This window comes from Symphalangus syndactylus, chromosome 9 (genome assembly GCF_028878055.3).
Source record: "Symphalangus syndactylus isolate Jambi chromosome 9, NHGRI_mSymSyn1-v2.1_pri, whole genome shotgun sequence".
NCBI lineage: Eukaryota > Metazoa > Chordata > Mammalia > Primates > Hylobatidae > Symphalangus > Symphalangus syndactylus.
In genome coordinates, this window is record NC_072431.2 from 123,296,281 (window position 1) to 123,323,977 (window position 27,697).

The window sequence follows — 27,697 nt, forward strand, 5'->3', positions numbered from 1 at the left end:
CTGATATATCTCAAACTCTGGCCAGGACTCAACTACATATTGTTTTGGTTAAAGTATTTTAAATGTGCTAATATTCAGTTTCACCTTTGGGCAATTCAGTTTTTGCCCACAATTGGAAATTGCCTCTAGTCTATCAGCTTTTAAATGTATATTCATCTCTCATATTTGCACCTGGGGCTCCCTTTCTCATACTTAGTCTCTAGTCCCTGCGTTTCTTTTTCCTTCCAACTTGTTTTTCTGAGATAGCCACTCTTCTTCTCTGTTGCCATTTATTTTTACATTTGAGGAAATTTAAGTTTTTGCCCTTAAAACTATAAACAATTCTGTAACAAATGAACTAAGAATCATAGGCCCAACCAAGGTCTTAAAATATCTTCAGAAAAATGAATATTTACTTCTATTAGAAAATATTCATATTCTTATTTCTGAGTATATCATATAAAACTTCTGGATATCTACATTTGCAAATGTGACTGCCTAATCAGACATTGGAAAACAGGTTTTAGGCTCACACTGGCTGTTTTTGTTTTATTTTTTAGTAAGGATGTCGCTAAAGAAGGTAGTTGAGTTTACAGAAGTAACAAGTGGTTAGTTTTCAACAGAAACAAGTTAGGTATAAGAACAGCATAATTCATAAAAATTGTGTTGTGTGGCTCATGCCTGTAATCCCAGCACTTTGGGAGACTGAGGCAGGAGGATCACTTGAACTCAGGAGTTCAAGACCAGCCTGGGCAACATAATGAGATCCCATCTCTATACAACTAAAATAAAAAATTAGCTGGGCGTGGTGGCACATGCCTATAGTCCTAGCTACTTGAGAGGCTGAGGCAAGAGGATCACTTGAGCCAAGGAGTCAGAGGCTGAAGTGAGCTGTGATCACACCACTGCACTCTAGCCTGGGAACAGAGTGAGATCCTCTGTCTAAAATTAAAAAATAATAATTGTATTATAAATGTGATGGTTTTAGTACCATCCAAGCTCTGCTCTAGGGGTAGAAAGATGTGTGTTTTGGAGTCTCTGTACTCAGCTGGTTATACTGTAAGGGATTATCTGAGATTACATGTGGCACATAGATATAAAATAGAATGTGATAAAAACCACAAAAAAAAGCAGAATGGGACTTCTGAACAGATCAAAGAATTCAAGAGAGAGAGATAACATTTGATAGGTAGGCCACAAATGCTTCCCCAGCAGATTGATGACAGAATTCTAAGTAGAAGAGGTAGCATAAGCAAAACGGTGGTGGTGGGAGTATATAGTGTGTTCACTGAAAGCTAAATTCTCTAGTTCTGGTACAGTGTCGGAGAGTGTGTATGTGAGAACTAAGACAAAAAGGTAGATTGGGGCAGTTCTTGAATGACAGCATTAAAGAATTTATGCTTAAATCATTTAGCAAATGGGACCGTTGAGGTTTTGTTTGTTTTGTTTTGTTTGAGATGGAGTCTCACTCTGTCACCCGGGAAAGTGGCATGATCTCAGCTCACTGCAACCTCTGCCTCTGGGGTTCAAGCAGTTCTCCTGCCTCAGCTGAATATGGAAGTAGCTGGAACTTACAGGCATGAGCCACTGGGCCCGGCTGAGGTTTATTTTAAAGGGAGGAGTTGTAATGTGGTAAGAGGTGCACTTTAGAAAAAGCACCTTGACACCAGAATGTAGTCAGAATGTGAGTGGGGTGAAAGGAGTGAATGGGAACAATGAGCACCTATCAGAATAATCCAGTTAGGATGTAATGTCAGCCATTACTAAGCTTGGGAGAATGGGTATAAAGAGATAGGTATATGAAACTCTCTTAACTCTTCGAGCCTGGATTTCAGAAAAATAGTGGGAAATAAAGAAAGCAGGAGAGGACATTGATGGGGTTTGGATGGGTGTGAGCAGGCAGGAATGCATCTCAGTGGAGGGCTCAACTCAAACTACTTGTTTGAATCATGGCTTCGAAAATTACTCACTTCATGATCTTAGACAACTTTGGCGCACCTCAGTTTTCCCATCTGTTAAGTGGGTTTGATAATAGTATCTCAAGCCTGATTTGGGTATAGATGAACAGAATACATATCTATTACCTAGCATCCTACTTGGCTCATTGTCAGGCCTCAGCAAAGTGTAGGTACTAGTATTTTTCTTTCATTTTCTTTGCTCTAGCAGGTAGTTACCCATTTCATATGTGAGGAGACCAAGGCACAGACTGTATAGTTTAAAGCCGTCCATTAGCCTGAAAACAGCATTTTAGTCAAAAACAGACCTCTGTGCCTTTATGTGTTCTAGGTTTGGGTTTAGTTTTGTTTTGTTTTCAGAATTCAGATAGAAGTTCTTTTTGAGCAACTGATTACATTGATCTGTCGGCCAGATCCCTAAAGACATCCTTAGAGTTGAAGTTTTCCTTATAAAATAGATTCAACAGATGCAGAACAGAAATTAGAAATTGCAGGAAGGAGAGGAAGACCAGAAGAGAATTCAGGAATTAATAAATATAAAAAGTTATTTGCAGAAGATAAGATGAAGGAAGAAAGTATGCGCCCACACACATTTATAATTGTAATGGTTTGGCCAGGCGTGGTGGCTCACGCCTGTGATCCCAGCATTTTGGGAGGCCGAGGTGGGTGGATCACCTGAGGTCAGAAGTTCAAGACCATCGTGGTCAACATGGTGAAACCTGGTCTCTACTGAATATACAAAAATTAGCCGGGCATGGCGGTGGGCGCCTATAATCCCAGCTACTTGGGAGAATCGTGTGAACCTGGGAGGCGGAGGTTGCAGTGAGCCAAGATCGCGCCACTGCATTCCAGCCTGGGGGACAGAGCGAGACTGTCTAAAAAATAATAATAATTGTAATGGTTCATTATTTCTGTGTCTAATATTAAACTGGCTCATTTAATTCATTTATTCACTCCATAACCCTTTACAGAACTGCCAACTATATGAGAGACAGTGTTGCAGTTTGCTAATTTTTTGTACACTGGGATTTACCTTTGATCAAGAAAATGTACCACATAAAGGTAATCTCATTCCCAAAAGCATTTTCTTTTTTTTTTTTTTGAGATGGAGTCTTGCTCTGTTGCCCAGGCTGGAGTGCAGTGGCGCAATCTCGGCTCACTGCAAGCTCCGCCTCCCGGGTTCACACCATTCTCCTGCCTCAGCCTCTCCGAGTAGCTGGGACTACAGGCGCCCGCCACCACGCCCGGCTAATTTTTTGTATTTTTAGTAGAGACAGGGTTTCACCGTGGTCTCGATCTCCTGACCTCGTGATCCGCTCGCCTCGGCCTCCCAAAGTGTTGGGATTACAAGCGTGAGCCACCACGCCCGGCCTCCCAAAAGCATTTTCTAAGAATAACAGGTAACTTACTGGTACTTCAGGGGAAAAAACAATGAAGATTAAATTTTAAAATATATGCATTTTGCAAAAACTGTCATTCTTAACTTGTTCTCCACCCCTAGCGTACTAGTAATGATCCTGCCTCCCTGCACCATTGGTCCTGGGGAACTAGTTTACCTTTTTAGGAAAACCACTCGACCAGGTCAGGCCAGCTAGATTCTTGTCCCAAGTCAGCTACTTAACGCTTTAGCTTCCTGATCTTGAGCAAGATACTTACTTGTTAATTTCCTTCTATGTAAAGACAAAACATGGCACTAGATGATTTCTAAGCTGCCTCCTGAGTCCTACATTCATAGCATTTATAAACTCTGTGAGCATTGACTCTTCTTGGCAGTGGGGATATCAAGGACAATAAACCTGAAATAAAGAGACCTACTTGACAGAGAAATATAAGCAGATCACTGAAATATAAGCAGATTACTGAAGGGGCAGGTTATTCTTAATGGGAGTGGGAAGGTGGAAGGAAAAAGATAGGAGAGGAAACATTTCATGGAGAGGTTAATTTCAGTTGGGCTTTGAAGTATGAAAATGGGCATTCCAGAAAGGCAGAGGGGTGCAGAAGTAGGTGAGATTTTGTAGTGTTCAGGATCATTTATGGCAGGTAGGTCTTTGTAGCTGGAGCTTCAGAGGTCTTGGCAGGAGATGATGTTGGAAATGTAGGTTGAGTCTATATTGAGGGGACTTCAGATGCCAGGTAAGAGGATTTATTATTTATTCTGCGTACAATAGGGAGCCATGAAGGGTTTGCTAAGAAGGGGAGTGAAATATTCCCAACCTCGTTTTTTTTGAAATTTGATGAAAGTGTGTAGAAAGTGGATTAAAGTGAGTAGGGAAATCCTGCTATTTTCTTTTTCTTTTTTTCTTTTTCTTTTTTTTTTTTTGAGATGGAGTCTCGCTGTGTCACCCAGGCTGGAGTGCAGTGGCGCGATCTTGGCTCACTGCAAGCTCCGCCTCCTGGGTTCACGCCATTCTCCTGCCTCAGCCTCTCTGAGTAGCTGGGACTACAGGCGCCCGCCACCATGCCCGGCTAATTTTTTTGTATTTTTAGTAGAGATGGGGTTTCACCGTGGTCTTGATCTCCTGACCTCGTGATCCACCTGCCTCGGCCTCCCAAAGTGCTGGGATTACAAGCGTGAGCCACCGCGCCCGGCCCAATCCTGCTATTTTCTCAATGGCTATCTTCATCTGTTAACTTATACTCAGGTACCTTTTGTCATTTATATTGATCCTTCCAGGATTGCCCCCATTTCTGTAACCAGCACTGATTTCACCAACTCAGTAAAATCTTGTTGGTGCTTACCTTCTTTGAGGTGGCACCATGAGCTTATCTCTCTTAATTGTCTCCCCTAAACACACATTATTTTCCCCAGGCTGCAAAGTAGATATATCATTAGCAAAGGTAAAAAGGCACGAAATCCAGCCTTAAAAGATAGGGAAAGTTAATGATTTAGAAATTCACTTTCCTCAGCCGTACATCCATAGATAGCCTAGATAGTTAAATAAATCAGGAAAGATTTTAACCCCTTAGTGTTGTCACAGTGATGTCTGTCTTAACTGGCATCTCAGTCCCCTTAACTGCAAAGACTAAAAGAAAAGAGTATGGCGCTTCTATTTTTGCCTGCAGCACCTGCTCAGTTGAAGTTGCATTGCTTTCATGCAGGACAGACACTGAGATTACTCTCTGGGGATCAGAACCGGAGGGGTTGTGCTTAGACTCCCTGGGCGAGGCCTGTCAACTCTGGCTTTCATGTTTCCCTTTCCTTTTGCTGCAGCTGTTTCTTGCAACCTGTTCAGCAAGTGCACCAAGAGGTACTGTATGGTGTACATGCATGTTTCTACCAAACAGCTTTATCATCAGTGTTAGAAGCCTCTCTGTACAAACGCGTGGCTGTCATAAGGCGGTTTGATGCAAGCTTTCTGCACGTCCAATTAATTGAGAGTTGAAAGCTATCCTTCAGATTGGTGTGGCCCTGTTACTTATGCTTGCCAGTTATCAGCCACCTTGGTGTCATATAGTGGAAGCATTTTGAATATTTTACATTTGAAAATGTTTTAAGATAATAAATGGCAGTCATCTCAGGATGCCAGATGTTTCTTCCTGTTCTCACACAAACGTTTATTTACCTGATAATCTGCAGAATCATAGATTTCAGATTGAAAACAAATTCTTCTAAATTATCTGCAGTTGATGCAGTCTGTCTTTTTAAAATTATTATTTAAAGATGCTCATTTTGTCCTAATTTTCCCTGTAAATTTTATCAGAGCAGATGTGGTCACTGTGATGCAGCAATGGCCTAAACTAATTTCACTCATGTAAACATTGTTAAACAATTTCAAATGCAACTTTGGAAACATTGTTTCTGAACCTGTTTAATAATGTTTAAAAATGCATCAATGAAATTGGCTTAGCCTGTGGCCTTTATTACATTATCTGTTCTCAATTACAAAGATTCTGTGTTTTATGTCTGGACTAGTTATAAGTCACTGAAAAAAATGATCCCAGCTGAAGAGTGTGGCTCATACCTAACCCGTTTAATTTGATTTAAAATAGATGAACCTTGGAAAATACTTCCAGAATGCCATATCAACTATCAAAATAATAGGAAATGTATTCAGGTCATCATATTGGCATTACAATTTTAGTTACCCCACACCCCCGCCCCGCCTTTAACTTTTATTCCCATTGCTTTTCACCTCCCACTCACCCCCATTTCCATTGTTGTGATTCCACTACTAAATTCCAAGCTATCAGCTCTGAAATGCAACATAGAACATTAAATGTTTTTACTAATTGTGATCCGCTAAAATTTAAGCTCTGTGCCGAAGCTTTTTTATTTTTATTTCAGAAGTAGTATTTAAGTGATGACATGCAGTAATTTGTTCATTCTTCTGTCAGTATAATTTACAAGGCAATGGCAGATAAACATGGCAATACCAGATTCATTTACGGTGACACAATGGCAGATACACAGAGCAGAACCCTGCCTATGAGATAAAGTGGACTGAGTGACTTATGCGGTAATTAGGGGATAATTGTCATTAACCTCACAAACAGTAGTTTACCCATATTGTTTAAAAGGCTCCAGGATGCATAATGACAAGGTAATCTGTCAAAGCGCTAGGGGGAAATATTAATAAGATTTGTGCAAGCCTGGATAGAAAATATGTAGAAAGCGGCCACATTAAGCTAATTGGTGGATGAATATACACTTGTAAAAGTGCTTCTAATGGCACGTTTGCTGCTCTCCAAATGACTACCGTTAATGTGGAGAAGTGGGCTGCTTAGAAAGTCAGGACTGCTGGGACAAGAGGGTATTAAGGCACGCAGACGCTGTTATTACCTTGTGCTCTATAATGTACGCTTTCTCTTTTTTATCCTTTTTCATTTTGAATTTCTAAGGTTTTGTTATAGTAACATATATTGATTGTTTACTCTGATTATTCTGTATTCGATCTATATTTCTTCAGTCAGCCACCAAACCCCAAACACCTCTCTTTTGTGGCCCAATAAAATGTATAATCTCTATGTCGATAGTGGCTTATTAATATACAGAAACACAAACTATTAATGCATATGTGGATTTATAATTATACACACATGTGTACGTGTGGGTGCCTTTTATAGGAACACATTTAATCTGAGCAATCAAAGGAAAGTAGATCCATCAACAGCCTTGTGTATGTGTTACAAGTAATAATGTGTTGTTCCCTGATGAATGCTAAAGCAGGAAATTAATCTTTGTGTTCCACGGCTTTTCTTATACCCAGAAAAGAACAAAGTTAAATCTCCTAATACATCTTTCTGTTCAGTCACACACTCAGTCCTCAGTGTGTTTTATGGAATACTCAATCCTCACTGTTTTATGGAATACTGCTTAGTAAGTGTTCCATCCCATTCTCCCCCTGCTCCCTCACATCCTAATGAATATGTTAAAGTTCCTTGGGGTTGTTCAGTCAGTTTCATTTGTAAAGTAATTCAAAGTATAATATGTGAAGGAGAATCATCCATTCAAGCTTTGGAAGTTCTATACCAATATCAGTAATCTTGATTGTGCAGATGGAACCTCAAAGATTAGAGGTTGTAGCCTTGAATTGTTCAAGTTTTGGCCGTTACTTGATGTGTAAAATCACCATCATCATGTAAAAACATTTTTTTGCGTCTATTTTTGCTGTTTTTCAGACATCGTGGGAAAGTATATCTGGAAATGCCAGGGACTCTGGCATTTATGTTTAGAAATGTAAAGCCTCAACAAGTATTTAGAAGCTATCTACAAATTTAGTAGCAGAACTTTGGTTTATGCAAGGAGAGGTAAGCTAGAAAATGTAGACCTCAAAGCAAAAATGTCAGAGAGGGCTCTGGTGAGTTCTGTTTATTGTAAAGCAAGCAGATTTATAGCTGTCCTAAGACCAGGGATTTATCTTTATGTCTGAGTGGACAAGAAAACAAGGCCACTGCAGGGACTGTCCCTTTCTTTCCTCCTGTTTCTAGTGTTTTCCTTAAGGATCATAAACAGTTCCTTTGCTGTTCTAAACTATAAGTACCCTTTAGAATCTCCACTAGTTATCTTCTCCACGTGAAGAACTATTAAAGGATTTAATTGGGGTGAGGGTCTTGTGTACAAATACTGCTATTTTCTGGAGCTGCGAAGATTTCCGAAAGACTACAGATATTTGTTTACATGGTTTTGTTGATATATAACATTTATTTTGTATCTTCAAGTTGCAGAATTTTCACAAACCCTACCGGTATGATCTGGGGGTTTCCAAGGCCTCTTAGGGACTCCTTGGGCAGTTTCCCTAGTTTTCAAGCAAAATTTTTACTTCAACTGATTGATGATTGAATTGACCAGGAGTCAAAATTAATCCAAAAGAATTAGTGACTCCAGTCACATCACTGATAAGCAGCACCAGACAGAAACGTCAGGGGAAACATCCAGAATATATGATAATACAGGAACTTTCAGATAAAGGCATACTTTCAGTCATAAATACACATGTTCTAAAAATACACTGGTTACACAAGTTGGTTAAAAGTAAAAGGGTTTTAACATTTTAATTAAAGTGATTCATGTGTTCAGATTCTAGGCATAAATAGTAGAATAATAGAATTGTAAAGCTGGGTTTTTAGTAAGGCTTACAAATTTTAATATGACTCCTCTTTACATGTGAACATTAATTTTATTTTCCTCTGAGGTTGAATTTGTGTATGTTATATTTAGCCTAATCAAGATACAAAATCTGCTTTAGCCTAAAAGTATAGGGCTAGATATTCTTTGCTTAAGTTAAGGACTCATAGGTAATTTGATTTTAAAGATTGGTATGCGAGGAATATCAACTGGATTTAGTATTTTCTATTTTGAAACTTAAATGATTCCTAAGATATTCTTATTAAATATTAAAATGTATTATGTCTTTAAAATTTTCTCAGGTTTGATTTACAATGCAGCGAGGTAACTTGAAAAATACTTTGGAATCTTTGAAGTCCAATTCCAGACATTGCAGAAAGTAATTTACTCCTTTGAATTTTTTTTATATGGCAAAGCAAGGCACCTGCTTTATTTATTTGCAAACAAATGCCCATAGAGGAAATGCATATGGCTGGTTTTAAGCTAGACAAGCTAAAATTCCTCAGTACAAGGAAGAAGTCCTGACAGGCCTTTAATAGAGCTTAGCTGGAGCTTCTACGATTAAATATGTTGTAACCCCAGAGTGATCTATCATAATCACTGTTTTTAAAATAAAAACGCTGTATAGACTGTTACTGAAGAAAAAAGGCATAATACTCTATGAATTATACATTCTTATCTGGTCCATAATCAAGAACATTCTGTAACAGTAAATTTTTTAAGTCAAATGTCAAGCAATATGTTTTAAAAATCACAAGAACCACATGAAACTAGTGCCCTGGCATTTTGGTAATGTTATTTTGGTTAGAGAGGTGATCATTTTTGGAGAGTGTATTGTTCAACTTGTGAATACATTACTTCTTTTAAAAATACATCCTTTCCATTGTGAAAATTTTTTCAAATATGGATCAGAAAAAAAATTATAAATATTTGTATCCTGGAAAATATATCAAAGCCACTACTTCAAAGTCACATAAAATTATCATGTTGCTTCTTCCTTCTAAAAACTAGAGTGAAGGGCCATGCTTCTCAAACTTCCACTTTTATCCAAGGAGAGGCATTCTTTGACTATGTACTTTTTTTTTGCCAGTAGTTTGATATACCTCACCTCATTGTATCACCATTCACTAAGTTGGAGCACTTTGAATGCTATAGTAAGACTGATAATGAGAGTAATATATAAGAAGAGCGAGCCAAGGTCAGTAGTTTCTGCACTCCTGTGTGTGTTTGTGTACATGCACGTGTGTGTCGTGAGTAACTCCTTTAAAATATCAGTCTTTATATGCAGTCAGTGTTTACAGAAAGAAGATTTAATGTTAATGTTAGCATGCCAGCTAACAAAGACTAATAAGTTATTTATGTTGATGGGAACTTCTTTAATGCAAAGTTTTCCGAAAGCCCCAACATTCTAACTAATGGTGGATATTCTTGTAGCATTCATTTCCCCTTGGGCAGAGGAAGAATAGGAAAGATATTTCAAATTAAGTCCTTTATTATCTGGATGAACTGAATGTAGCATTAGCTGTGTAATCACAGCAAGCTGGTATACACCTATCTCTAACGTTTGCATACTTACTTCATGACAAAGGCAGTTTGGGGTGGATGAGGAAAGCGTATTTGTTCACATAGATCAATGTTAACAGGTAAAGTCCAGTCTGAATTTTTATTTGGAAATCATTTTTTCTGCCCATGCCACACCCTGAAGACTGTCACTCATGGGGCATCCCTGTCCTAGAGAGGAGAGTAGGGGTGCGATTGGTCAGCATTGTATTTTGAAGGTAAAGTGATGCTGTTGAGAAATTCTGCAAAATACAAATTTCCAAATCATGAAAATTGAGTAGGGCTTTCGTTACCCAAAACAAATGTTGATTTAAAAAAAAAAAAAAGTTCTAATTTGAACCATTTGGTACAACCATGATATGAATGAGTATGTTTCATTCTGCCTACAAATATTACAGTTGTTCCAGCTGGCCTCCTAGAAACATTAGCCCGAAGTTCTGGAAAAGCACAGCCACATAAAAGAGCTTTGTGTGAATAGAGAATGGTGTAATTTTGTTTACTTACACAAGCAAACTGCTCTGATGTATATTGTGTATACTAGCAGTGCATCTTTCTCCATCAGTGCCCAGCAAGAAATATGTGTTTAATGTAAATCTGCTAAAACAAATAAACATGCCAAGTTCTTTTTCCACATAATTTTAAGTGTTTCTCAGAAATTATCAAAACATTGCTTGAAAAATTTCCCTAAATGCTTCCCAGAATCTATTGTTTTCAATAAGAATTTTTTTTGTGTGGCCGTTTTTATTCTTCTCCCCATCTTGCCTGCTCATACTTACACACATGCAGGCACATAGACACACAACATTGATCCATGCACACTTTGGAAAGCCAAGTCTTATAAATTAGAGAGATAAACATAATCTAACAAAAAAGGGAAAAAATGACTCTGAAATAGTAGGGAGCAGTCAGATCAGTTAAACCTTTTGACTAAGAGTTTAAATATTGGCTTTAGAATGACAATTTAAGGTTGAAATATCTGCTTATTACATATGGACCCATCTCAGTTACAGAACAGGTAAATAGCAGGAGAATGAGAGAGAAGAGGACTGCACATATTATGTGTAAGTGTTTTCTTCAGAACTGTTTGTAATGCTCAAAGGTTTCTCTTCCACAGAATATCTCCCTGAAACTCCTGCTTTCAGCACTCAGAGCCAGCTATCTCCAACACACATGTGGGATCTAGGAGTTTTCCATTTGCTGACCCCTAGCTAGAATTTTATCAAATGCCCCTGTTCATATTACCTGAGATAATGGTCTGAGCCCATCATTCACTCCTGAGGTGATCCAGAAGTTAGATGATACATCTCCTAACTTCTGGGTCACATTCTGATACATGTCCACCTAACCAAGAGGTCAGCACAAACGCAGGTGGAGGCGAGCAAAGGCGGATTATCAGTGTCTTGCAGAGTGTCTGCAAAGGTGTGTGTGCATAGCACATACCTGCTATATATTGGTGTTAGCTCTGTAGGGAGGCAGTCTCCATAGTTTTATGATTACACACCCCATTAGTAAAAACATATGAGCATGTACCCCCATTTATATATATGTAAAACTGTTTCTAAACTCTGTGTGTGTGTGTGTGTGTATGAATGATATTAGCAAAAAATCACCTTTAGGTAAAAGTAAATAGGAATTTTCATGTTGACTCACCATGTCACAGTGGATTGTCTTGCATACTCCACTAATAGGAGCAAATGGGAGCATGTGTGCCTGTGATTTGGCCATGCTGTAATACAGGAGGAAAGGAGTAAGCTGGCTTATAAACAATGGAAAGCTATACATGTTGAGTTATGTGTGTGAGAGTTCAAGCAATTTGCGTGATTTAATTTTTTGAATTAACTTCATTGAAGTATACTTTCCATACAATAAAATCCACCAATTTTAAGTGTACAATCTATATGGCCATAGAAACCTCAGCACAATCATGGTGTACAACATTCTCACCATCCCAAAAAGTTCCCTAGTGTTGCTTTGCACTCAGTCCCTTTTCCCCACCCTATGCCCCTGGCAACTACTAACCCACTTTCTGTTCCCATAATCTTACCTTTTCCAGAATTTCATATGCTTGGAACAGTAGCGTATGTATGTCTTTGGGTCTAACCTCTTTCATTCTTAGCATAATGCTTTTGAAGAGTCGTCCATGTTGTAGTGTCTGTCGGTAGCTTAGTTCTTTTTATTGTGCAGTACTATTCCATTGTATAGATATCTCACAATTTCTTTACCCCTAAGACTTGAACATCTAGAAAACCTGGTAAAATTTATGATTTAAGTTTTGCATAGCATTGTTTCATCAATTTTTAATTCAGCAATTACTGTTTCATTTTACCTAATGGAATACTTAAGCTAGGTAGGCTTGAAATTTGGTAACTTCTCTACTTTCTACCCAATCTGTTTCTCTTGCTTTGATATTTAAATTAACCCAGAAGGAAAAAGAATAGAAAAGTACAATAGGAAACTGGTTATGAACATAAATTGCCAATGTGATTATGATGAAATAATTTCTTAAGATAGCACACTGTGCCAATCTAGACATGAAAAAATAAACACACCTCACAAACCTCTGATTTTGTTTTAGGTAGTCAGCAGTCCCTACAGGTCAGTGTCATTTAATTAAAAGCTCTACAGTTATATCAAGGGGGAAATACTTTTAGTTTTTAGCTTATCATTTTAGTATTTTCCTTTAAATTATACCTTAAACTTGACTGAAAATAAGTTCATATGATTGAATCTTTTAAACTGTTTGCTTCTTTTGCTTTTTTTTTTTTTTTTTTTTTTTGACAGAGTCTCACTCTGCAACCTTCACTTCCTGGGTTCAAGTGATTCTCATGCCTCAGCCTCCCGAGTAGCTGGGGTCAGAGGTGCCCTCTGCCACACCTGGCTAATTTTTTTGTATTTTTAGTAGAGGCGGGTTTTCACCCTGTTGGCCAGGCTGGTCTTGAATTCCTGACCCCAAGTGATCCGCCTGCCTCTGCTTCCCAAACTGCTGGGATTACAGGCATGAGTCACCATGCCTGGCTGCTTATTTCTTAACAAGCAATAAGCTACTGGAGCAAATAGGCCTTAGATCTGTGCTGCGTCCAGTGTTTCTTCCTCACTTCCATTCTTGGACAGAAAGAAAGCAGTTGTTTTCCTGTATGCTATGATGTGAGTTGTAGCCTGCCATGAATACAGGTGGGCTCCTTGTTGCACTGAGCTTGAGGTCCCTCGACAGTCTCATTATCCCAAAGCCCCTTATTTGGCTTCTCTTCCATCTCTTCACATCCGTTCCTTCCCTACTATCCCTCTTTCCCAATAAGAGAAACCAATCAACCTTATTTTACTTTGATTTTAAAACTACAAATCACTGAAGTGCTTTGATGTGGAAAAGGACTCAGATAAAACCATTTAAACCATGCATTTGATCCTACAACAAAAAGTTTTAAAAAGTCACTTGGCAGAACCATACAGGAACAGGGTGCCAGATTTCTACGAGTGATAATCACCAGTTCCAATGAAGTAACAAAAGGAAGTCTTTTTATTTCAAATGTGTAGATGTAAATATTTTAAGTCTTTTATACTTTTTCTGAACCCAGTAAAACTGGTTTATAAGTCTATATTATTTGGTGTTACTCATCTTTTAATTAACAGTATAGCCAGTTATTTTCTCAGAAAATCAACGCTTATAATAATACCTTGCATTTAACTTAACAGGGTAAATCTTATTATCCTCATTTTGTCAGTAACATTTTTCAACCTGAAGGGTTAAAAGTCACTACTCTGGTTACAAATGGGAAAACCTAAAAGAATTGACTTACCAACTACAAAATTGCAGGGAGGGCCAAGAGCTCAGTTATGTACTCTGATGTTAATATATTATTCATGCATAAGACCAGTGGCCCAGCATGAGTTGGTTGGTAGTTGGGATCTTCATCCTAGCCTAACAGACTGAATTTTTGTTTTATTAGTGTTTATTCCACGATAATACCTAATTCTTTTTATAACTCCAATTTACTTTTGTAAAGTTTATTTGACCATTTATACTGTTTGCAAGGAGGACTAGTTTTTCCAATACTTAAGTTAAATACAATAAAAATAAATTGACTAAAAAAATGTATCATGCCTTTAGTTGTTGCAGTAGTGTCCAGTTGTCCTAAATTTTCCAAATGGTTACTTTTGTTCCAGATGAGTTAAAAAAAGAAAAAAGCCATCTAACTGACATTGGTCCATTTTTGAATAGCAATATAGACCATGCTTAGAGGTCGTTACCTTCACAGAAGAATCTTAAACTAGTGTTTCAGAATCAGCACCAAACCATACTTATTTCTATCACAAAGATCTTCAGAAAAAAACTTGGCATTTCTTTTTTCCCTTTGATGCTTTCTAACTCCCTTCAACCAGGTTAGTCAAAGATACGGTAGAACCGCTAGCCGTTCTTAGCATCCAGCTTGCACACTTGTTAGGTTGTGTAAGATCAATTTGTTTCTTGTTGCAGTCTCTCCATTTATAAATGTGATGAATTAGATAATCTTGATCAAATTGATAATGATTTTTTGTTTTTTGAGACAGAGTCTTGCTCTGTTGCTCAGGCTGGAGTGCAGTGGCACTATCATGGCTCACTGCAGCTTCAACCTCCTGGGTTCAAGCAATCCTTCCACCTCAAACTCCCAAGTAGCTAGGACTATAGGCGTGGACCACGACACTTGGCTATTTTTTTAATTTTTGTAGAGACAGGGTCTTGCCATGTTGCCTAGGGCTTAAGCCATCTTCCCACCTTGGCCTTCCTAAATGTCGGGATTACAGGCATGAGCCACAACACCCAGCCAATGATGACTTCTTTGGAAAGGACACCTATGGCACTATCAAGGGGACTCTAGTTTGGTGTTATAGAGCTGTGTGTCCCGTTCTTAAGTATATTTGTTTGCAAATATGCTTTGTTGTTTATCTGTGTAAGTATAAATTGCTCCTTCTATTACCACTATAAATTAAGCTTCTCTTTTATGATTCAGGAACTAGCAAAGTTCTAAATCATACTTACCTGGATCTCTTTCACCAGAAGCAAGTGGTTTAATGTAACAGGCTCCATTTTAGCAGAGACAGCAACTAAGTGCTAGAAGACAATCTGAAAGGCAGTGGTTTTAGAAATAGTAGCGGGCATTGTGGTGGGCCAGGAGAAACCATATGGGACTGCTCTGTACTGTTGGGAGAAAGAAGACAGAAGGGTGATGGAAATGAGATGCCTCAGGTGGGACTGATCAGTTGCTATGGTTTCTGCAGTGCATTTTAATGCCAGAGGCTGCCAGTTGTATAAGTACCTCATTGACATGTAGATTTAGGTACAGCCTACCTTGGAAGAACCTGGGGAAGATATGACTGTACATTGCTCAGATTGGGGCTCAGCCTGAGAAATTAATCCGTAGTGAAAGCCTCTGTAAAAGAACACTCGAGAGTAGATTTGATGGTAAAAGAAAGATGGTATAGAAGAGGACATTATAGCACTCTAGAGAAAGACTTCCTGAGAAGTCCTGCTCTTTACTACCACAAACTCAATGGACTTACCTGGGAAATGGCATCATGGAATGACAGCCACTGAGTACTGTGGACACACTCTGAACTTACAGTCAGAATTTTTGTGTTCAGCTCCTGGGCCTTCAATTAGTATCTTGGCAGCCTTAACAACCTATCTTAGCTTTCTTCTCCCCTGATTTCTCATCTGTTCTCTGAGCTCTGGAAGTTATGATAGAGGTCAAATGAGATAATCTATTTAAAGTCACAACTTATTTCTCTGTTTACCTATAGCACCAACATTCTTCCATGTTACCCCTGTTCCAAAAGCGGGATGTGAATGATACCAACTGCTATGAGTGAGGTTTTCAAAATGGCGATGGCCGGACTTCAGGATCATCTGGGGTTGCCATGTACCTGCACCCTTATATGACTGTTCTGAGCAGATAGTTGTATGAGAGTAATTGATCTGAAGGCCAATTCTATCTACATGATGAAGGAGGGACATCTGTGTTTGACAGTTTTCATAGGAATGGACACCCACATGCACGTACTTACACATATTCTTGATGTAAAATGGTAGGATTCTAGGAGTGAGCCTTACAAAGAGGGGCACATAACTATCAGAGCTTTTTTTAAAAAGTAATTCAAGTAAATGACAAATACCCATTTAATCAAACTAGCTGTGATGATTCAGACCATAGGACAGTGTTTCAGAGAGAATTTTACGTCCACAGGTTTAGGAGAGACTTTTCCCTTGCAAAACAGTACAGATCCCTTATGCCTCTCATCATGCTTCCCCTAGTGTTACATCCTTCATAAAGCACAGTGGCTGAAACCAGAAAATTCAGATGTGTATACTGCTACTAACTCATCTAGAGACTTTATTCAAGTGTTGCTAATTTTCCCACTAATGTCTTTTTTCTGGTCTAGGATCACACAATTATGTTTTATTAGTCCCCTCTAATCTGGAACCATTCTTTATTTTTAATAAATCTTTCCTGAACTTTACACTTTGAAGAGTACTATCTACTGTTTTGTAGAATTTAGCCCCTCAATTTTGGTTTGCCTAATGATTTCTGATGATTGAGTTGAGGTTGTAAAATTTTTACAATGTGTTTGTCCATTCTTATGTACTAATAAAGACATACCCGAGACTGGGTAATTTATAAAGGAAAGAGTTTTAATGGACTCATAATTCCACATGGCTGGGGAGGCCCCACAATCATGGCAGAAGGCAAAGGAGGAGCAAAGTCACATCTTACATAGCAGCAGGCAAGAGCATGCGCAGGGGAACTCTCCTTTATAAAACCATCAGATCTCATGAGACTTATTCACTGTCATAAGAACAGTACGGGAAAGACTCACCCCCGTGATTCAACTAACTTCCACTGGCTCCCTCCCATGACATTTGGGGATTATGGGAGCTGCAATTCAAGATGAGATTTGGGTGGAGACACAGCCAAACCGTATCATTAGAAGAATGCCACAAAAGTGATGTTGTGCCCTTCTTAGTGTGTCCTAATGAGCAGAACATGATGGCATGATTTCTACTCATGGTGGTAACTTTGATCACCCTTTTAAGGTAGGGTCTGTTAGGTTTTTCCACAATAATGTTATGATTTTCTCTTTGTAATTAATAAGTATCTTGTCATTTTGTTTTTAAGAAGATTCTGTGCTTTCTTAAATTCATGGTCAGGGTTAGGGCAGGTGTCACTCACAGAGGGATACAAAGTGTGCTGTCCCAATGGGAAGAAATGGTGCCCTAGAAAGTGATGGAGTCATTATTTAAGTGTTTGAATAGATTTCTCTCAATCCATGCTGAAATGGATTGCCTGACATTACATTGCAGGATTTTAAAGTCCTACCTCCAGGCAAATCTCATAGTTACTAGCAAAAATGAAAGTGTGAAATGCTTTTTAATGTATATTTAACAACACATAGTCTGGTGATTACTGATGTGTATTCTCTGTGGACTCCCTTTGCTATCAGAGGAGGATGCTGAGAGACAACTTTTTACACATTTATTCTATCTAAATCCATCACATGTTTACTTTTTAAATATCTATGACTGTCATTTATAACAAGATCATAAAAAGTCAAATACATTAAGTCTAACTCAAACTTTGAATCATAGGATTACAACCAATTTTCAGGAAAAGTACAATTACCTTTTATGAGTGATGTTTTTCTTACTCTTCCTTATGAAATTGCCTGCTATTAAATGATACTAAAATATAGCCATTCAAAAAAAAAAAGATACAGTTTTGTAACAAGGTATAAGGGGTAGTGCTACTTTATTCATCTTTTTGATTCAGAAATTCACATAACTCCTATTTAAAGGGATTTTCATCATTGAATCCAGTGTCATGTCTGCTTATGTTGAAGAAGTAAATTTCACAAAAAGTACTTAATTCCTTCCTATAGTATCACTATTTAATAAGGACTAAGGTACCATTTTTTTCATTTATATTGGATTTCACAGCAAGAGTTCACATCTTATACTAATATATGCTAAATAGTTGCATAGTATATAGATCATTGTTGTTAAAAAAGCGGTACTGAAGGCATTTTAGATCACAGAGCCCCAGTGGTCTACATTTTGTTTGTTTTGACATTATTAAACTCAATCTGTTTCTCTAACTGTGACTCTAATTACTACATTTGCATGGCAGAAAAGTTTGCTTTGTGGGTTGACTTTTATTAACAGTGCTTGCATGTTGTTTTCTGCTCTTGCTCTCAGTGTTTTATGAGCACACAGAGCACCTTCAGTTGCATTGAATAATTATGCACAATCAATAAGTTTTTGTGTTTGTCTTTGTTGTTTCTTTGATGTGGCCTCTAGGATGCTGCTGGCAAGGTGCTGGACCGCTGGGCCATCATGTCTCGAGAAGAGGAAATCATCACCCTTCAGCAGTTTCTGCGGTTTGGAGAAACCAAATCCATTGTGGAGCTGATGGCAATTCAGGAGAAAGAAGGGCAGGCCGTGGCTGTACCATCTTCAAAGACAGACTCAGATATAAGGACTTTCATTGAGAGCAATAATCGCACCAGGAGTCCCAGCCTCCTTGCTCACTTAGAGAACAGCAATCCTTCCAGCATTCATCACTTCGAAAACATCCCAAACAGCCTTGCATTTCTGCTTCCATTCCAGTACATAAACCCTGTTTCAGCGCCACTGCTAGGGTTGCCTCCAAATGGGCTACTGTTAGAGCAACCAGGGTTGAGGCTGCGGGAACCTAGCCTTTCAACTCAGAATGAATATAATGAGAGCAGCGAATCTGAAGTTTCTCCCACACCTTATAAGAATGATCAAACACCCAACAGAAATGCCCTGACCAGCATTACTAATGTGGAGCCCAAAACCGAGCCAGCCTGTGTCTCTCCCATTCAGAATTCTGCCGCAGTCAGTGATCTAACCAAAACTGAACACCCAAAAAGCTCTTTCCGGATTCATCGGATGAGAAGGATGGGGTCAGCCTCTAGGAAAGGAAGAGTGTTCTGTAATGCATGTGGGAAGACATTCTATGACAAAGGTACTCTCAAAATTCATTACAATGCTGTTCACCTGAAGATCAAACATCGATGCACCATTGAAGGTTGCAACATGGTCTTTAGCTCTCTCCGAAGTCGTAATCGCCACAGTGCAAACCCCAATCCTCGCCTTCACATGCCTATGCTAAGGAATAACCGAGATAAAGATTTAATTCGGGCCACCTCAGGAGCTGCCACCCCTGTCATAGCAAGTACAAAATCAAATCTGGCACTCACAAGCCCTGGCCGGCCCCCAATGGGTTTTACCACTCCCCCTCTAGACCCTGTCTTGCAAAATCCTCTCCCTAGCCAGCTGGTATTTTCTGGGCTAAAGACTGTACAACCAGTTCCTCCATTTTACAGAAGTTTACTCACTCCGGGGGAAATGGTGAGTCCTCCAACCTCCCTCCCAACCAGTCCCATCATTCCAACCAGTGGTACCATAGAGCAGCACCCCCCGCCACCCTCTGAGCCAGTAGTGCCAGCAGTGATGATGGCCACCCATGAGCCCATTGCTGACCTGGCACCCAAGAAAAAGCCCAGGAAGTCAAGCATGCCTGTGAAGATTGAGAAGGAAATTATTGATACCGCCGATGAGTTTGATGATGAAGATGATGACCCCAATGATGGTGGAGCTGTGGTCAATGACATGAGCCATGACAATCATTGTCACTCCCAAGAGGAGATGAGCCCAGGCATGTCTGTGAAGGACTTTTCTAAGCATAACAGGACCCGGTGCATTTCAAGGACTGAAATAAGGAGGGCCGACAGCATGACTTCTGAAGACCAAGAGCCTGAGCGGGACTATGAGAACGAGTCTGAGTCTTCGGAGCCCAAACTGGGCGACGAATCCATGGAAGGGGACGAGCACATTCACAGCGAAGTGAGTGAAAAAGTCCTGATGAATAGCAAGAGGCCTGATGAGAACCACAGTGAGCCTTCTCACCAGGACGTCATCAAGGTGAAGGAAGAATTTACAGACCCCACTTACGACATGTTTTACATGAGCCAGTATGGACTATACAACGGTGGGGGTGCCAGCATGGCCGCCTTGCATGAGAGCTTTACATCCTCTCTGGATTATGGCAGCCCTCAAAAGTTCTCCCCAGAAGGTGACCTGTGTTCTAGCCCAGACCCCAAAATATGTTATGTGTGCAAGAAGAGTTTCAAAAGCTCCTACAGTGTGAAACTTCACTACAGGAACGTTCACTTGAAAGAGATGCATGTCTGCACAGTGGCTGGTTGCAATGCTGCATTCCCCTCTCGCCGAAGCCGAGACAGGTCAGTAAATCTCCATTGGCTGCTCCTGCTGGGGGTGGAGGGTGCCAGTTTTCAGTCATGTTGGACTTCACACTAAAAGAAATCCAACTTAGATGTTTTTGATGCACTGTAAAGATTGTCCACAGTGATCACGTGATAACTAGGCTGCCATGCTCATGAAGGATTGTTGCAGTTGGTGCTTGTGATGATTTAGCATGCAGAATCGTGCCATCTTACCCGTAATGCACGCCATTTTTCTCTGTGCTCTGTGTATACGTGTGTGTATGTGTTTTCATGCATCTAGGTGTGAATAAGTTAACTATGTACACGGTTCCCTGCTTCCCCGTGAACCTTCACTTAGAAGCCTCAGCTTCTGTTATATATATATTTATTTATATTTCTGCTTTGCCATGTGGCTTTTTAATTAAATCAATATATTATCTTCATACACACATATTTATCCAATATAGAAACAGAAATTTACGGATGGAAAGAACCATAGGTCCAGGACATCGAGACAGCCTGCATCTCCGTAGGTATAACCAGTAATGTTATCATTCCTTACATGAGTATTTAGTGTGTCCTTGAATTCTTTAAGAATTGTGGAAATATCAGAAGGAAATGGGACAGATGTAATTGTTGATGTGGGAGAATGGTATGGTCATGTGGGTTTCTGTATCTTCACTTCCTAATGTCTTTGAGCACATCTCTAAACTGTAGTCTACCATGGGGATTATGCACAGAAGGGGAGGCATGCATATACTTTGAGGATCAGCACGAATATATTACGTCCAGCCTTCAGATGACATCACACTCTTGCTATGTAGTTGCAGCTCTGAAACAGTTGTGCTTAAGCAGAAGCAGATGGTCCTAAACCTACAAGGTTCTTTATTAATCCTCAAGAAAATGCAATATAAATGGAATGTGTCAAGGTGGTCAGTGGCAGGATAGTGCGGTTATCCTGCATTTGTTCAGATAAGCTTGTGAGCAGATCATTTACATAATACACCACCAGCCCAACTGGGGTCACACACCAGTTAGTTCTTCCCATTATATCAGATGCGGTTTTTGATTCTACATTGTCTTTTAAAAATATTTTAGAGAAAATTTTATAACATGGTGGAAATCAATGGAAGAAACACATTAAAATTAACTAGAAAGTTTCTACAGAGCCACCACTAGGAAGCAGTAATTCTAGTGCTTGTCAATTGCGTAGAGTTCCTTGGCAAAGTAACATTAAAAGTACCACTGAAAAGTAGTGTCCTGTCTCTGGAATATTCTGTTTTGTCTTCATATTTGGAGATCAGTCCTTTTTAAAATAAAGAAGAATATTTTTTTCCTTTCTACTGAAATAAAAGGGGGCCAATCTTTGAAAAGCAAAATATTTAAGAAAAATAAGTAACTTTCTTATACAACCCAAAACATGCTTTGAGGAGAAACCATTTTTTTAATGACTTTCCCACCCCCATTTACTTTGTTCTGTAAACATGGTTTATAGTCACAACGTTATTTCAGTTTCAAGTTATCATTGACAGTCCCAGAATGCATCAGATAAGATAGCTATATTTTGAATAATAAAATACTCTACCCAACCTCCCCCAAGTTGTGAGTAATATTCATTCTTTTAAATTTGAGATAGTACACTACTAATAATGAGGTTAATACATTGCATTTTTTTAAACAAAAATAAAAGACTCATGAAAACCTGCATAAAATATTTATGGAAATGGAGTGTTTGAACACAAGCCAAAATTTAAGCTTAATTGCATGAATTCCTATCACAATTTTAGTTGGTTTGCTGAAAATATTGCAAGTCATAGCACTGGAATAAATAGCTGTGAGACCAAAAGGCTACACACCCAATGTTTGAAGCCTTCATTTATGTAAAATTCCTAGAAAACGCAAGTGCTCATATATTTATGTCTTAACACATAGGGAGGCACTGTTGAGGTACTGCTTATTGGTTTGTCTGAGGAAAAACATTTATTGATAGCAGGAAAGTGTTTCAGTCTTCATTTTTATTGTAGGTATCAGGATTTTGGTGAGTGACTAGCCATATATACGTTTAGACTCGCATCTAGGATGACGAGGATATTCTAGGTGGGAAGAAGAGTACAGATGTGCTCCCGGGGTGTTCAGTCACACAGAAGATAGCAAGCTTCAGAAGACAGTTGATACATTTCATTTGGCTGAAATCACAGTAGGCCCAGTCTTTTTCATTTTGGAGCTTTGTCACATAAGATAAATGAAAAAGCAAATTGCAAAAATTGTAGAATAAAAACTTTTTTTATTCTCACTTGAAATTTTGCTTTTTAACACTATACAACTCTTTTGATCTTAGGTTAGAAACGCACAAGTTCTGATACTTTAATTTTGACATTTTATTTTCTTAAGAAAAGTGTTCATCTTGGTTGAGTCTATGACTTGAATTAATATAATGTTATGAGTTTAGCTACACCAAATAACCCGTGATGCCATTGGGGTTCCTGCCTCTTCCTGCATCTCAGCAGAGTGAACTGTGAAACATAATCGTATTCCTGTTTTAGCCTTTTATTGTCACTTTGTCAATGAACGTCAACCTGTGATTTAATCTCGTTATTTACAAAGCCCCTTGGATTACATCTCTGATCTGTCTCTTAGACTTACCTTCTCCCGTCTCTTCACTTTTACTTTGTTAGTCACGAGAACCCCAGGAACTTTGTCTCCCTATTTTTTCCCTTTTAATGTGCTGTGAAGCTAAGACAAGTTTTCTTACCTTTTTCTTGAGCCAACAGACCTTCTCAAACAGAAACCCTCCTTTGTCTTTAATCCTGCTGTCCTCAGGCCCATTTTTTTCCTCTCCCCAGAGTCTCAGTTTCATCCATCCTTGACTCCACAATGTCTTCCTTGTGCAAATAAAGCATTAGAGGGGATTTTGAGTGGGGGCTGAAGTGTGCAGGGCTATAGGGTTTCTAGGATTCCTGTCATAAAGCTAACAGAATTGCCCTCTTCCTTCTGTTTATAAAAGCAGACTTCTTCATGATTCGAACACCTTGGAGGAGTTTTACACAGGTCTGCCTGGGCTTCTTCCAAAGTGGTTATACATGAGGTAGTTGCATTTTTGGTCTCCAGATAGGCATGTTAGTAAGATGGGAAGTAGAAAGATGTTAAATATTGTGTTTTAGGTTTGGCAGTTAATTAGCAAAGATTTCCTTTGTTTATGGTCCTTCTAGATTTTATAAGATCAAGTTGAATATTTTTCAAAAGCAGGAATGCTCTTTGTGTAAAGTGACACAGAGGAAGGGGAGAGACACATGCAAGATTTGTTAGGGCTGAAGATTCCAAGCAACAGTGTCAAAGCTATTCTTTTCTATATAGTTGTAAATGAGTGTGTGTTTAACAAATTCAGAAGCCTAGAGGACCATTCCACACGACAAAGAGCAAGCTAATATACACAAAGTCTGATTCATCTTTGTTACCAGGTAGCTGTTAGAATAATTTTTATTCTGAGTGATAGAAGTGAAATGTAAATAATTTTCTCTGTAAAGAACTCTGATGCTCTAAAGCAGGGGTCCCCAACCCTGGGGCTGCAGACTAGCACTGGTCCATGGCCTGTTAGGAACCAGGCTGCACAGCAAGAGGTGAGTGGTGGGCGGGTGAGCATTACTGCCTGAGCTCCACCTCCTGTCAGTGGTAGCATTAGATTCTCACAGGAGTGCAAACCCTATTGTGAAATGTGGATGTGAGTGATCTAGGTTGCCTACTCCTTATGAGAATCTAATGATAAATGTAACGTGCCTGAATCATTGAATCATCCCAAAACTATACCCCCCACTCACATCTGTGGAAAAATTGTCTTCCATGAAACTGGTCCCTGGTGCCAAAAAGGTTGGGGACTGCTGCTCTAAGGTGACTGCTAAAATCTTCAAATATATCCTGATAACAAGGTGTAGTGTTAGATTTTGAAAGTCTCTAAAGACCCTTTCCTCCTTCTTGTTTATCCCTTGATCTGTCTGCTGCTGAGGTGCTGTTCTGTTAAGGAACAGGAGGCTGCCCCTCCATTATGAAGTATGCATATGAAATCTTTCCTAGGAAGAGGAAATTCTAACTGGCCTGGAACCTGCTGTCTTCATACAGGAGATTCTCTTGAAGAGAGCATGATAGTCAGAATTAGCTGGGTGTAATTTACCTTTCATCATTTCTCATACTCTGACATGATTTTTGATCCCCAGGAGCTGAGTGGCATAGGTCACCCATTTTGAAGGGAAGCCTATTTATAAGCTGCATTTGGTTTTTATTCAGGAAGAAAAATAACAAATACCCTCTGTTCTCTTTCCTAATATTCCTTATCATTTGCTCATATGTTAAAATCTATTTGTATTTGTCTTAATGATTGGCAGTTCTAAAATTCCATCTAAAATGAAGACTTTGTACTCAGAAACTAGATGATCTGTATAATGAGAAGTCATTGTCTCTTTTTCATCCTACATGAGTTTTACTATCTTTGTTCCTTTCTTCTTCTCAGAGTAGTGGCCAGTAGTTGTCAAGGTTTGTCTTAAATTTTATCTGAAAGGTAAGCATATATGTTTGATCTTCAAGTTGTAGAAAGATGTTTTAGCCATATGAATAAATTTAAAGACCAAATTATATTTGCTGAGGGTGATTTATAAATAAATATGAGGCAACCATTGGTGTCAAGTATGAACCTTCCATTTGACTGCTAATTTAATCAGTCCACATCTAAATGTGGAAACTCCTCTATTCCTATGGAGGAAGACATGTGTATTTGATTTATTAAAACCTGCTGATGTCTCCAGAACTAAATTTGTTCCTCTATAGGCCTCTGGGTAGCTGTAGCTAAAAAGCAGAAATGTATAGTTTTAGCTTGTCTGATTACCTGACTTCCAGCCCTGTACAGGTGTGCAGGAATAAATTAACATGAGCTACCTCTGATGAGCCACTGCATACATTAACAACAGAGGTGAAGATGTGAAAACATGTTACCTGCCTCCTGTTACCACCTCTTCAGCATAGCAACATCCATTTTTTCCATCATTCTCTATGTTTGGAAACTTATGCAGAACTTATTCTAGGGAGGGCTTTTCAGTAAATACACATGATTTCACCAGGCAATACCTCTAAGAAATGAGTCACTTAGCACCAATTCAAGATAACTATTAGTATATTTGCCCTAATATAATTAGCTGTCAAATACGATGTGGTAATCCCCTCCAAGTAAAAGAGGAGAACATTTTAAAGCATTAGCTGTTTCATTTTATTGCCAAACTACAAGTCTCCATTTCTAAAATTCTCTTATAACGTGAAGTTGTGCAGGTTTCATTTCATTGCCAATCAAACTACAAGTCTCCATTTCTAAAATTCTCTTATAACGTGAAGTTGTGCAGGTCCTCTGACTTCTAAATGTTAAGGAAGAGTTTTTTTTTTTCCCTGCTACTCTATTTGGTTTCACAATAGAGCCAGATCAATAGACCTTTTGTACTTATCTTCCATTACTTTCCATCAGAGGCAAACACACAAAATAAATCCCCCTCCTGAGTAATTGCTAGTTGTGCCTTCCTCAAGCAAAACTTTGGTAGTAAGATAAACTTCAGTGTCATTCCTGTCCCTGGGGTTCTTTTTAGATACTGGGAGAAGAGCAAGGAGCAAAACGGTCTCCTTGTATCATGGGGAGAGACTCTGTCAAGCCTAAAGTGAGCCTCGGATCTTCCTAATGACCTCCTGCTGGCCCAGCTGGATGCAAGACAAGCTGGTTTAAGCCTCTGCTGACCTTTCACTCCTCCACTACAAGAACCACACCAGTCATTTCCACCATCTTCAGAACTGTGTACCAAATAGACCACAAAGCTTCATGGCTGACAAATGATTTCCTTTTCATGATGCAAAGAGATTTTTACAAATTTCTATTGATGAGAGTTAACATCAAGTCTCTTGTGGCATTATAACGTCTGTTGCACAAATATAATGCTTATATATAACTCTTATTTTTACCTTCCTTATAAAGGAACAATCTACTGTTCTTGCCAGCATTATCTTGAAAATTCAGGCCAAAATATCTGAGCAGAATGCACATAATGAGTGCACCGGTGGTATTTTTCATGATGAGACCACTTTGAAAGGGTCTTCCTGATTTCCACCTCCCTGAGAATCTATCTGACCTTCTCACAGACTTTATTGGTGTGAATCTTTCTTATGTTTAACCATTTATTTGAGATGCTCATTTTTGTAGCCCATCTTTTCTTTTTAAAAAACGTGGGCCGTTTTCTACCCAGAAGAGGGTGGTAAGACTGTACATGTACGTTAACATTCACTGCTATAACTCGGGTAAGTTCAGTTTTGTCTTAGCTGAAAGGCTGCTATCAACTCTTTTGTTGTAAGTGATCATTCGTGGTTGTACTAAGAGGAAGGGATATCTTCTTTGCCTAAATTTCATAGTGAAGGTTTAGCCATGAAGCATTTTTTTTTCTTTTTTTAAAGCCTTCTCAGAAATAATGTGCTTGCCATAAGACTCCCACAAGCTTCAAATAAATGAATGTGGCAGAGTTGGAAAGAAGCTTGTCCTTGCTAAAAAATTGCAATGTCATAAAAGAGGGATTTGGTAACTTTGATTCTTGAATGCCAAGATATGTGTGTGAGGGAGAGACAGGCAAGCTAAGACCGAGGAAGAAAGAATACTTTTTAGGAAAGGACAATTTTTCTTCAGTTGTTTCACATAAAACTACACTTTAAAAATATACCTAGATTTTATGTCCTAGTGCAAGCTGCTTGAATTAAAACAGGAGTTGTAAATTCCTGGTAAAAAGCTGTCATGCCTAAAGTGTTAGTGATCCTAACTCTGGTACTTTATAGAGTTTATTACTTCTTTTATTAACTAGGGGGGAGAATGTTACCCACTTCTAGTTTAATTCTTTTTGTTGCTTGCTCTAATTTTGACTTAGGAAAGAAAAAAAAAAAAAGACAAGTGTTTCTAACAGAATATATGTAAGCGGTGCCTCAGTATTGCTATTGCATGTATCAATCTGAATTATTACCAGCCATTCAAAAATTGTGCTAATGTTCTAATCTAAATTCATCCATGTAATGTATATGTGTGTTTATACATAAACATCCACATAAATAAGAATATCAAAAGACAGATCATTCTTAATTGCCAGAATAGACATCTACATCTTGGAAAGTGATGTATGAAGTAACTTTATCACATTGATGGGAAATAAGATTTCATAAGTAAAACAAGACCCATTTGGGCACCAAGAACAACAGACCTGCAGCTGGAAGCCCTGTAGGTCTGATGGGCAGCAGAGGGGAGCCGCTCTAACTCTGCTGTCTTTTTAGTCTGCTCTGTCACTGAGGGGGCACTGGTGGG

At 38.8% G+C, this 27,697-nt stretch overlaps 1 protein-coding gene across 5 annotated transcripts in view; it reads left to right on the plus strand.

Moving 5' to 3' along the window:
* The window catches only part of BNC2 (basonuclin zinc finger protein 2), a 456,779-nt gene that overhangs the window by 417,047 nt on the left and 12,035 nt on the right, over positions 1 to 27,697 (plus strand). For 4 of the 5 annotated variants that reach the window (XM_063609162.1, XM_055294185.2, XM_055294186.2 and 1 more), the window contains one exon: positions 18,386 to 20,355. In XM_063609162.1, the coding sequence (XP_063465232.1) occupies positions 18,386 to 20,355 (1,970 nt within the window). Of the gene's footprint in view, positions 1 to 18,385; positions 20,356 to 20,804; positions 20,867 to 27,697 lie in introns of all 5 variants that reach the window. The other variant, XM_063609164.1, reaches the window with a different exon arrangement.